The 12,826-nt window shown below is 43.6% G+C and overlaps 1 protein-coding gene across 1 annotated transcript in view; it reads right to left on the bottom strand.

Annotated features, from left to right (window-relative positions):
* The window catches only part of kcnq3 (potassium voltage-gated channel, KQT-like subfamily, member 3), a 312,879-nt gene that overhangs the window by 43,577 nt on the left and 256,476 nt on the right, over positions 1 to 12,826 (bottom strand). The window contains exon 9 of the mRNA XM_080194945.1: positions 3,046 to 3,072. Coding sequence (XP_080051071.1) covers positions 3,046 to 3,072 — 27 coding nt within the window. The remainder of the gene's footprint in view (positions 1 to 3,045; positions 3,073 to 12,826) is intronic.

Raw genomic sequence — 12,826 nt, 5'->3', positions numbered from 1 at the left:
GAAATTTTAATCAAAAATATAGATTTTGACATTTCGCAAATAAAATGCTATAGTTTTTCAGGATCAAAGAGGTTGTTTGACAGTAATTGTTTGTATGTCATTAAAACTGTAGTTACTCTTCATTTAACAAGGTGTAGTCTTTTCAAATAAAAGTTTAAAAAACTGCAAGTTCACGTCAATTCAAGCATATCCTGTGGAGGAATGGACAACTACTGATAGAAACATCTGGATTTCCATGTTTAACTGCACATGTGCAGATGCCACAGTCTCACAGGCCTCCATTACAACCGCAAGATTGGGCCACTCGTATGTAAAAGAAATTTGTCATTTTCTTTATTCTGATTTTAACATCTTTCTTTCTATTCTTGAAAAATAAGAAACTATCATACAATCCAACTACTGGGAAGTTAGAACTTGGCAATTGAAACCAGCTATGTACAGCTGAAAAAGATTACTCTGCAGGGAAAGCCCATGACTGCAATGCTACAGCCATTCATGCCGGTGGGATTTTCCCATCCTGCTGCAGTGAATGGAGAATTGGTTGGCTGCCAAATTCTCTGACTTCACTGTAGCGGGAGCGTGACGTGAACAACTGGTAAGATTGAGCACCATAGATTTACACTAACATCTGAACAAAAAAGATTTGCCACTTCATAACGTAAAATATCATCTCTTCGATCTGTGACCTTATGGCCCGGCAAGCCCTTTGAATTCAAACCCTTTTTGGAATCTGATTGACATAATCTGGCCTAGATCATCATATTTTCAGAAAAAGCTGTTAGCTTTAGCTGGTTGACCAGTTAAAATTGGTCAGGTAGTTTTGAAGTGGACAAATAACCTGGGGTACTTCAACTGATCATTGTTTTATTTCATAATTCCTTTGGTGTACTGCATGATTAATACTCAATTACAGCCAATTAACATTCTAAACCAGATAATGCTGTAGATGTCTCATGTGCTAGCTTGCAATGAATTGGAAGCACTAAAATTGAGGGTCACATTGATCATTACTGTCACTGGCGGGGAGTTTCTCCCACTCTTAACAAGTGTTGGAAGGATTTATAGGTTGATACTCAACCTGTTATGAATGTACTCCTGAAATGGGACTCAAACCTGGAGCTTCTGGTTCAGAGGTAGGGACAGCACCCACTGTGCCACAAGAACTCCTGATCATATATGACACAGCTTAATCACTGACTAGCTGTCAAACCATAGTCATCTGAGGCCAGACTTTCCATTAACTCTAGGTAGCTGTTCCTGGGATAGTGCAGCAATGGGTGTCCCAGGAACAAGCCTCAAGTGCCATCTGAAATCTATGGCAGGCTATTTCGAAGCAGAAGAATGTTCAAAGCAATGTCTACCATAGCAACCTTCTGTCACGCACAGCAAAGTTGTCACATGCCCCCTTGCCACAATAAAACGAATAATTTTTTAGGGCTACAACATGATTCAGATGTCGTCTCAGCTACCAACGTGAGCTATGTGTGTGGAAGGAATGCACTGCATGCTTAGTGCAAAATAGTAATGCTTAATAAGATTATAAAATAATAAATAACAGAAGCAGGGGTAGGCCATTCAGCCCCTCAAGCTTGCTCCACCCTTCGTTAAGATCATGGAAGATCTGATTTTGGCCTTAATGCCACTCTCTCTTTTGCCCCATAACCCTTCCCTCCCTTCAGTAAAATTGCTGAGTGATTGGGGAGGGTGGGAAGCTGAAGGGAATCCCATCCCTGTAATTTCAAGTACCTCCCATCTAAAAATCCACCAATGTGGAGTGTAAACCTCTGGCACTCACCCGACCACACAAGTATTTTGTTCTGAGTGGGCAAAATCTCTGACAGGAAACCCTCTCCTGGATCAATTGAGCACCTTATGTGGCCAATTAATTGCCAATTAAAGGCCATGGAATGTCTATGGAGAGTTCCTGAAATGCAACAAAGTTACATCTTGGGCAGGAAATGAGATGTTGTGGGGAGTGGTGGGGGGAGGGCACATCCATCGGAAGGTCCCTTCTGAAGTTGGGCTCCCTCTCTCCTTACTGGTCCGGTGACCTCCAGACCTCTCTTACACCTGACTCCATTTTGGGCCTCACCCAACCTTCCCTACCTCCCTCCCCGGAACCTCTTGAACTCTCCTAGGCCTCTGGTTCCCAGCCTGGCTGGCAGCTCCCTAAGGAATGACTTGCTTCCGAGTGAGTGGGTAGAAGTTCCACCTACAGACAATCAACATCCACTGGAGAGTACATTGGCTGCGGGGCAATTGGTGTTGGTGGGGATGTTTCTCACCAACCTTTCGAAAAATTCCAACCATTTGAAAAATTCAGGCCATAGAAATTCTCCCCACTATGTTGAAATCACAGCTACCCATATTAACATTTCCTCCTAAGTGTGTACATGGCATTATTACATGAAGAGGAAATTACTAATTCACCACCTACTAATATATTAAAAATAGTGTGTGTTCTTGCATCTCTGCACACATATGCCGGAGTTTTACCACCATGCCCAGAATCAGGGCAGACGGGGCTCGCAGAACGGAATTCTCCGTTGGTCTCGGATGGGAGTTTATGAGCCTTGCCATGAAGATATAGTGAGGTTCTGTTCTACCACAAGTGTATGAACCATATTCGATTAAAACTTTTATGAACATATAAAAAAAATTTTTTTAAAACTATTAAAAGTTTTGCGAGTGAGGTCATCAGACACCGGCCATAGTCTATGACCTGCTGTGACAATATTATATGTGACCATTCAATATTAAAATGTAATGACATTCAGCTCATCAGAATTTTAACAGGGCCCAGTAACATTGCAGTTGCTGACTGGAACTTCGAGGTGTCATTGTCGGCCCAGTGTATCTTATACCACATATAATATGAATGGCAATGTGGGGAATCTGGTTTACTTAGCAATTGAAAATCAAAGAGAATCTGAAATGACCCAGTGAACCTCCTCGCTTTGTTATTAACAGTCTGACTCAATGCAGATCCTCTCTATTTTCATAAATCCAAATGTCAAAAATGAAGCAGAAGAAACATCAACAAACCTGGTAGCTTCATCCCCTTGATCTTTTCTTTAGATTTAAAAAAAGGGGAAAAAAAGAGAGCATTAATGCATTAAACCATAATCAGGCTCTGAGACAGAAACTGAAATCCAAAACTGTGAAAATGAAGAGACGTAAATATGTTGCATGAAATAGATGTTATAACTTTCATGTCACCTTCAAAGAAAATTACCATGTGAAATCTATGTATCCTTATCGTAATGTGAGATGGGCACCTGAAGAAATCATTTCCCTCCCATGATAATCGGGAAAGAATACTGATGCAGTCAGATGTTTTCCAAGTTGTAAGGCAGCTTTTCAAATGTACAAAGATAGATCACTCAAACGCACAGTGTTATGGAACACAATGGGAATGGTTACGAAGCAGCTAGGAATTGGTAATAAACACTGCATAGCTTGGTTTAGTTTGGTCAAATATTGGACCATGGTATATAATGATCTTCCCCAAATCGATCTTCCTGACTGTACGCTATCAGTGGAGCCCTTGCTGAGGAAGTCACAACTTAGTCTACAAGGAGGTGTGCAATGTCAGCTAACCACACCCTGGCCTCTTCCATTTGATTCATGTTAGTGAGTTCAGAACAACACTGAGTGAGGCCTGCCAGTGCATTGTACCTTTCTGGTTGGAACAGGTGAAAGCGAACACCACGCATGGACACAGGAACAATCTAAAAGGTAAGTTATGTAAAATGTGAGAGTTTCTTTATCAGCAAAATGACTGGCCACAGAAGTCCAAAATGGCATCCATGGTGCTCAGGTACATTTTTGGCAAAAGTTGTGCCAGGCAGCAGATTGATGAGGGCATTAGTGCATGTTCAGAGAGCATCGTATAGACATGTTGACATCAATCAACATGTAAGGCTGATTAATGTCGACACCGCCATTTTGGAACCTCAGTTAACACTGTCTTTTCATCATATTTGGTTGAATGCGTTCAGCAGCAAGAAGCAGCTTTTACCACACCCACTGCTATTTAAAGAGATCATCAACTACCTTCAATATAGTTGCTGGTTGGCTATTGCTATGATTGTACAAAGGTTTGGTGGTTCCAAGAGTTTTTTTTTTAAGTTGTTAAAGTCTAAAAAAGTGTCAGGGAGTGGAGGACATGATCCTGACTTCAAGAATTCTACATAAACCACTTGCTCCCAGACACGAGTTCAGTAGTAAACATTCTCCTTGGACTACAGCATGAAGAGAAGAATGAGACGAGATGATACAGAGTAGGGCAAGGAGGAAGAGAGGGAGGGGGAGGGGGAGAAAAGCTCTCAACATAAGGTCAAGTACACCCAGGGTATTCAGGAAGAAATTTCCCTTCCTGACCCTCTTGAGGGATATTGTAAAAGCTGCCTTTGCTTCAGTAAGGAGATCCTGACAGAATTCTGCCACCTGCTGCAGCTATACTTGCAACTTGAGAGCAGAGAGCTGATGACATTGCTATTGGCTGTGACAGTGACTGTGGGTTAAACCTTTGTACATCTGGCTTCTTCCAAGCTGGAGGGGTTGGAGAGATTTACAATTGTCACATATAGGAGGTCACTGAGCCTCTCTATTTGAAGATAGCTGACTCCACTTTATATGCTCTTGCCAGAGAGCAGCAGAAAGAGCAAGCACATGGCATTTGAGGATAGCAGGCTTCTTCATGGTGTGCTATGCCATTGATTGAACATAAGAACATAAGAAATAGGAGCAGGAGTAGGCCATTGAGCCCTTCGAGCCTGCCCCGCCATTCAATAAGATCATGGCTGATCTGTTGTGGCTCAGTTCCACTTTCCCGCTTTCTCCCCATAACCGTTAATCCCCTTGCCTACCAAAAACCTATCTACCCGTGACTTAAATATATTTAGCGAGGTAGCCTCCACCACTTCAACGGGCAGAGAATTCCAGAGATTCACCACCCTTTGTGTGAAGAAGTTCCTCCTCAACTCCGTTCTAAACTGCACCCCCCTTATCTTGAGGCTGTACCCTCTAGTCCTGCTGTCCTTTCTGAGCGGGAAGAACCTCTCCACCTCTACCCTATCCATCCCTTTCATCATCTTATACGTCTCTATAAGATCCCCCCTCATCCTTCTAAACTCTAACGAGTACAAGCCCAGCCTATTCAGCCTCTCTTCATAGTTCAACCCCTCAACTCCGGTATCAGCCTAGTGAACCTCCTCTGCACTCCCTCCAAGGCCAAAATATCCTTGCGCAAGTGCGGCGACCAAAACTGCACACAGTATTCCAGCTGCGGCCTCACCAGTGCCCTGCACAGCTGCAGCAAGACCTCCCTACTTTTATATTCAATCCCCCTCGCTATGAAGGCCAGCATCCCATTTGCCTTCCTGAGCACCTGCTGCACCTGCAGGCTGGGTTTTTGCGACTCATGCACAAGGACCCCCAGGTCCCTCTGCACCGTCGCCTGCTGCAGCTTTTCACCCTGTAAGTAGTAGTCCTTCCTACTATTATTCCTACCAAATTGGATAACCTCACACTTGCCAACATTGTATTCCATCTGCCAGGTCCTCGCCCACTCACTCAGCCTATCTAGATCCCCCTGCAGACTTTCCACACCCTCTGCACAATTTGCCGTTCCACTTATCTTTGTGTCATCAGCAAATTTCGACACTTTACACTCAGCTCCCTCCTCCAGATCATCTATATAAATGGTAAAAAGCTGATGCCCCAGCACCGATCCCTGGGGCACTCCACTAGTCACCAACCGCCAATCCGAATAGCACCCATTGACACCCACTCTCTGCCTCCTATTTGACAGCCAATCCCCTATCCATGCTATCCATGTTGCTTTGCAAGTGCTACATGCCAACTCCGGGATGTACCAGTACTGCAAAGGATTCCAATCTGTCCTGCTGGTGTATGACCACATGCAGAGGATTATACAGGTCAATGACCAGAAATGGTGCTTTCATTCTGTAGTAATCTGCTGTGCTACCTGCATTTAAGTCACTGTGACAAACCAAAGAGTGTCCCTGGGCAACAAGGTCTTGACTTTTGACTGCAGAACATAACCCACCCATATCTGGGGAGCATGGAGACAATTAAATCCTTGCTACCACACAAAATGTGATAGTACTGATTAGGGACCTGTTCAAAAAATACTTTCACTGCCTGGGCTTCCCTGGGGGAGCTCTGCAATACTCAATAGAGTGAGGTGGTATGCTGTATCACATCACTATCATAAGGAGAAATAACTATTTTATGTGGTGTGATGGTCCTTTAAGAATTAGGATTTTATTTCTGATAAATAAAACTGCTTGCTTCCAGTAAATGATCATGTGACTAGGTTGCCTGGGTGATGAATAGTAGAGAAAAAAAAGGTTAATTATAGGAATGATGAGGTGCAAAGAGGTAGTTTTCTTTTCAATCAGTTTTGTTTGAGAGTTTAGAACAAGTTAGAATCAAGGAAACATCTCTTTCAGAATTTGATTGAAATTCTAGAGTTTGGCTGAAAAGAATCAAAACTCTTGTTAACAGAAAGGCTCTACGAACTGAGTTGAGTTTCTCATGTAGCTAAATTGAAAAAAGAGAGATAATTTTAGATACAAAACTCCATACTTAAAGAGCATTGGAGAAGACAAGAATTCTGACCTAAGTTAGCTATGTTTAAGACAGCATAGATGCCTATTTTGAAAGGGGAAGTTTGTAACCTCAGGATTGTTGGAGAACTTCTGAATGGACAACATTGCCAGAATTGAAGGCCTAGAAATCCCAGCTCTTACCCAAGTCTCTGATACAGTACCCAGTCTAAGCTGTCAATCTTCCAGATTTTTCTAAATACCTGTCTTAAGTGTTTTGGGGTGTAGGTCTAATGGGTGGAGAAGGAAAGTGGAGTTGAGACATTTAATTTAGAGTACATAAGAACATAAGAAATAGGAGCAGGAGTAGGCCAACTAGCCCTTCGAGCCTGCCCCGCCATTCAATAAGATCATGGCTGACCTGTCGTGGCTCAGTTGCACATTCCCGCCCTCTCCCCATAACCCTTAATCCCCTCGCTTATCAAAAACCCATCAACCCGCGTCTTAAAAATATTTAGCGAGGCAGCCTCCACCACTTCAACGGGCAGAGAATTCCAGAGATTCACCACCCTTTGAGTGAAGAAGTTCCTCCTCAACTCCGTTCTAAACCGCCCCCCCCACCCCCCTTTATCTTGAGGCTGTGCCCCCTAGTCCTACTGTCCTTTCTGAGCAGGAAGAGTCCACCACTATCCTATCCATCCCATTCATCATCTTATACGTCTCAATGAGATCTTCCCTCATTCTTCTAAACTCTAACGAGTACAAGCCTAGTTTATTCAGCCTCTCCTCATAGTTCAACCCCCTCAACTCCAGTATCAGCCTAGTAAACCTCCTCTGCACTCTCTCCAAGGCCAAAATATCTTTGCGCAGGTGCGGCGCCCAAAACTGCACACAGTACTCCAGCTGCAGCCTCACCAATGCCCTATACAGCTGCAGCAAGACCTCCCTACTTTTATATTCAATATACAAAGTGAAAAGCAGTTTGACTAATTCAATTGTGGAGACTTTTCTGGAGAGGGAAGATTTATCACAGTGATTTTCAACAATTAACCAACTTTGGGTTAATAGAATTAGTAAAGAGGGTTGAAATTAGAGATAAAAGTAGGTGCTTAAAAAACAGAAATTGGAAATGATTAAGACAGATAAAACACAGCTGAAGGTAGTTAACAATTCAATTACAGATGAAACAACTTGAATTGGAATGAAAGCAATTTAGAAATGCAAAACTTTACATTGGAAGGTGTAATAAGTCCTTGGAGGCAAAGGTCCCTTCATCAAAATCCCTTTATTTACAAGTCTGACAACAGCATACAGAGTGCTTTCAGTTAGCCATCTACACTCGGAATGCTAGAGGAACTAACACTTCTGGTTAAGTACAAAGCAAAAGGCTCCTTCATTGACCCATCAATTTTGACCCTTAATCAGGGAGTTCATATGCTAACTGGCCAACCTCAATTGCCTGATTATTCATTACAGAAAGAAAGAACAGAGCAAATGGAACTTGAAAATCTTGAGCTTGAACTCCTGAGAGAGGTCAGCAATGGGGAAAAGGAACAGGAGGATCTTATCACCTGTTTACACCCTGCTGCCATTCAGTGAGGATGGAGAATTTGGCACCCAGCTAAATCCCCATTCACTGCAGCAGGATCAGAAAATCTTACGGCCATAAGATTCTGTCCAGAGAGTTTCAAAAAGAGATGGAAGTCAGAAAGCATGAATTTGCTAAAGAAAAGTTTAAATTATGAAGTGAAAGGAAAATTAATAGTTCTAATGAAGAGTTGGGTCCCACTCTGAAAATTGAGTTAACGAAGAAGCTTCACATAGTGATCAAATTCACTGATGTTGGAGTTGAGTGATATTTTGTCTTCTTTGAGACAGATAGGATGGCCACAGGATATGTGGATTCTTATTTTGCAAAGCTTCTTCACAAGAAAGACAATGGATATTTATTCAAGTCTTTCGAAGAGCAGCTTCAGATTATGAAGCAATTTAAAATGTGGTACTTGAAGGAAATGAGCTGGTTCCAAAGCTGTATCAATTAAGATTTCAAACTATCAGGAAGACAAAGACAAACCTGACATTTGTGGACAATGCTAGAGAGAAGGAGTTATTGTGGGATCAGGGATGTCATTCAATTAAATTAATGAAGACTTCTGAAAATGTGAAGGAGGTCATGATTCTAGAAGATTTTAGGAACAACACTCGAGTAGCTTTATGGCCGTGATTCTCCCGTCCCACCCTCTAATTTTTTGGCCAGGAGAATTGCGCCTGCGCCAATTTGCAGGGTTTGTGCATGTGTTCCCAACACGCATGCAACTCCTAGTGATGGATATCTGGTACAGTCGTGATCAGACTAGAAACTGGCGGGAACAGCAAGCAAATTATATTAATCTTATTTGAATATAATTTAAATGTCATTATTGGGCCGAGGACTGAATTCTCAAGGCCTGACTGCATCTCCCACCCTGCCAGTACAATTTCACTCTGGCGGGGTTTAGAGTAGCTCCCCACTTTTGGGGAACTGACAGGAGATCCTGCTGGAATGAAGGGGAAATCAATTGGGGTCCCCTGGGGTCGGGCAATGGAGGGGGGGGTGGGTGATGACCCCTGGGCATGGGCACCTATTCAGTGCCAGTCTGTGCCCCCAGCAGTGCCAAGGGGGAAAGGTGCCCATGCCCGGGGACAATTTCACACTGCCCACCAGGCATGGGGCAGTGCCAAGCGGGCGGCACCCAGTGGGCAGTGCCAAGGGGAGGGGCCTAGGGGGCAGGGCCTAGGGGATCTGCCTCCCGGGGGGGTTCTGCCAGGGTGGAGGGGGTCGACCAGGGTAGGGGGGAGATCGTCACTGCTGGAGGCGAGTGCTGGAGATGGGAGTTCTCAGGAACGAAAGGGGGGGAGGGTTGGGGCTGGCCCGGGAATGCGTGTAGGGTGATCGTATTGTGATTGGGCTGTGGCGGGGGGGGCGGCTGGAGGGGCAGTACTGTGAGATTCATGGCCAGCGATCAAGCTAGCCAGTAAACTCCAGGCAGACAGATCAGAACCGCTGCACATGCGCAGTGTTCCAGAACTGTCAGAATCTGGTGTGAATAGGCTCCGCTACCCCGATCTTTTAATGATATTCCCGATTGTGACCTCTGCATTGTACAGAATGGGGAGATTTGAGTCTCAACTCTCTCTGAAAAAAAATTGTGATTTACATCAGTTTTCCCACAAATTCAGCACTTAGAACATTTTTGGGAGAATATCCCCATATCTCATTCAGAGGATTGATTTCTGAAATAAGGGAGGCTGCAGTTCTAGCCAATGGATATGATGGGTGTTGGGGTGGGGGGGCGGAATTTATGAGCACTGTTCACCGCGAGCGCAAAACACAACGTCCTGTTGGACAGGGCATCGGGGCTAAAATGGGATGTCTGATGGGAGTCAAACCTGCCACCATTCACCTGTTCTGGCCTGCTGGTCCCAAAGAGGTTCACATCCAGACTAGGTAATAAGCCAATGATTTTACAAAACTGCTCATTGTAATATCATTAGTGGGTTGGAAGCCCATTTCAGCCCTCTCCCACCATTCACACGCCTCCTCAGTGGGATCTGCACCAAATGGGCTTTGTTGCTGGGCATGAGTATCATGGACCTGACAAGAGGACATGAGGGGGTCAAGGGAGTAAGAGCAGTGCCCCTTGGCCAAGGTGTCCAATGCAGCTAGAAAATGTTGAGTTCACTGTCCCTCATATTGTGTTGCTATGTTGTCTTTTTTCACAGCAGAATAAGTTTTACAATGAATTCCACAATTTGCAGCAGCCTGACCATGCCTCCCCTTTAATGCGATTTATGTTCAGGTAGTGCAAACTCGATTTAAGTGGTGCCAACCTCTCACAACTTTGGGCCCTGTTTTCAATGGTGTGCATAGGGTTGGCTGATATCATGTTAATTAGCAATTGCATTGGAAGTAATGCTTAACCATATTTTCCGGGTTATTACATTTACTCCCAAGCTTTTCGAAAAATAACTTTTCAAATTGGGGTAAAAATAACTTTTTGAAAATTGTGACTCTAAAACAAATATATGTATAGATTTTATTGATTTTTTTTCTGATTCCTTACAGAAATACAGTTCCTTGGGTGCAAGATCTCCACTATTGCCTCTCCCAAGATGATCATTATTCATTTATAAGGCATGTTGCTGAATGAAGAGTCTAATACAATGCTGAGGCCTCCTGTCCTCACCCAACATCTTTACCTACATACTTCTGGGAGTGGGGGGAAGGGATCTCACCAAATCTACCCCACCCTGCCTTCCCATCAGGTCATTACACATCATTACAAAACAGACAGCTCCACAGTGACTGGAATAGATTACCCTCACAGAGACCAGGTCTATCCCAGTTGCATGACTCAGCTGTTCATTGAGTAAGTTCACTGATTCACTGGGGAAGCTCAAGAAGGCTTTTAAGACATGGCAAAGCACCACTGGGGAGTCTGATGACTCATCACATGTTTCCCTGTGGTGATTACAGTGCTATTACCGAGTCCTATTGTGAGAGGCAATTGCTGTATATTTGTGATACTTTGTAATTCCTCATTCTGCTGCCACAACAAGCCAAGGGAGCCACAGAGGGAAACTTACATTAAGGTCTCATGGGTGAATGTTTAGAAGCCAACACACATAGTCAATGGACCAAACATTAATCTTGCATTGAAATATAAAAAAATGTTTGAAATGCAATGGACATTATGACAAATTTGTCTGAATGCACTGAGTTTGGTTTTAATGTCAGGTACAACTTGAAATAATAGGATTTCCACTTGTGCCAAGATCTTTTAAATAGGCAGGGGCTACTAGTTTTAATCCAATTGAATCCAGGGTAGAATTAGTTGGCACTCACCCATTCAATACTGATAATTCCAATCAATGAACAAAGAATGATTCTCGCATAGCTGTTTGCGAATGTATGAAATAGGAACAGAAGTAGGCCATTTGGCCCATCGAGCCTGATCCACCATTCAATAAGATCCTAGCTGATCTGTTTATGTTTTGAATTCTACATTCCCTACTATCCCTGATAATCTTAGATTCCCTTGCCAAGCAATAATTTATCTACCTCTGCCTTAAAAATATTCAGTGACTCTCACCTTCACCACCTTCTGAGGCAGAGAGTTCCAAAGTCACACAACACCCTGAGAGAGAAAAAAATCTCCTCATTCTAGAGTTACGTTTTAAAACAGTGCCCCTTAGTTCTGGACTCACCCACAAAATGAAACATCCTTTCCACATCCACCTTGTCAAGACTATTCAGGATTTCATTTGTGGTTGTGTAAAGGGAAGATTCTTGTTTCGACAATGGCAGCGTGGTCCTGTGCTGGAGGTTGTCTGCAGGTCAGACTGTCGCAGGTGGTGGCATCGCTGCTTTGCTGACATTCTGCTGAACCTCAGGCAGTTTTCTGCAGATATTTCCCAGTGCCTATTTCAGGATCTTTTAAATTGTTGAAAGACTAATAATGCATTTTGACATTGAATTTCTGGTAAAATGAGTCATAGAATCCCTACCATGCAGAAGGCCATTTGGCCCATCAAGACTGCACTGACCACAATCCCACCAAGGTCCTATTCCCATGATCCCATATATATGCCCTGCAAATCCCCTGACACTAAGGGTCAATTTAGCATGGTCAATCAACCCACACATCTTTGGACTGTGTGAGGAAACTGGAGTACCCGGAGGAAACCCATGCAGACATATGGAGAATGTGCAAATTCCACACAGACTGCGACCTGAGGCCGGAATTGAACTTAGATCCCTGGCGCTGTGAGGCAGCACTGCTAACCACTGTTCCGCCCCTTAAATCTCAGAACCATAGAACCCGTACAGTACAGAAGGAAACTTTTTTGTCTACCGAGTCTGCACCACCCCCTTCATCCCCAGGAAATTACCATGGTGAATCCTCCTAACCCACAGATCTTTAGACAAAAAGGGGCAATTTAACATGGCAAATCCACCTAACCTGCACATCTTTGGACTATAGGAGGAAATTGGAGCCCCAGAGGAAATCCATGCAGACATGGAGAGAATATGCAAACTCCAAACAGACAGTCGCCCAAGGCCAGAATCAAACCCGGGTCCCTGGTGCTCTGTGGCTACCTTCCTCATGATGTTTTCTTTTATCCTCATTATTCACCTCCAAATACTCAGGCAGTGCTATCTCCCACAAGAAAGCATCTAAATGTCTTTGACATTAAATGGCATTACTAAA

Source organism: Carcharhinus amblyrhynchos, chromosome 8 (assembly GCF_965287045.1).
Source record: "Carcharhinus amblyrhynchos chromosome 8, sCarAmb.v2.hapA, whole genome shotgun sequence".
In the NCBI taxonomy this organism is placed as follows: domain Eukaryota; kingdom Metazoa; phylum Chordata; class Chondrichthyes; order Carcharhiniformes; family Carcharhinidae; genus Carcharhinus; species Carcharhinus amblyrhynchos.
Note: the sequence above shows the minus strand (reverse complement) of the source record. Positions and strands in the feature narration are given on the sequence as shown.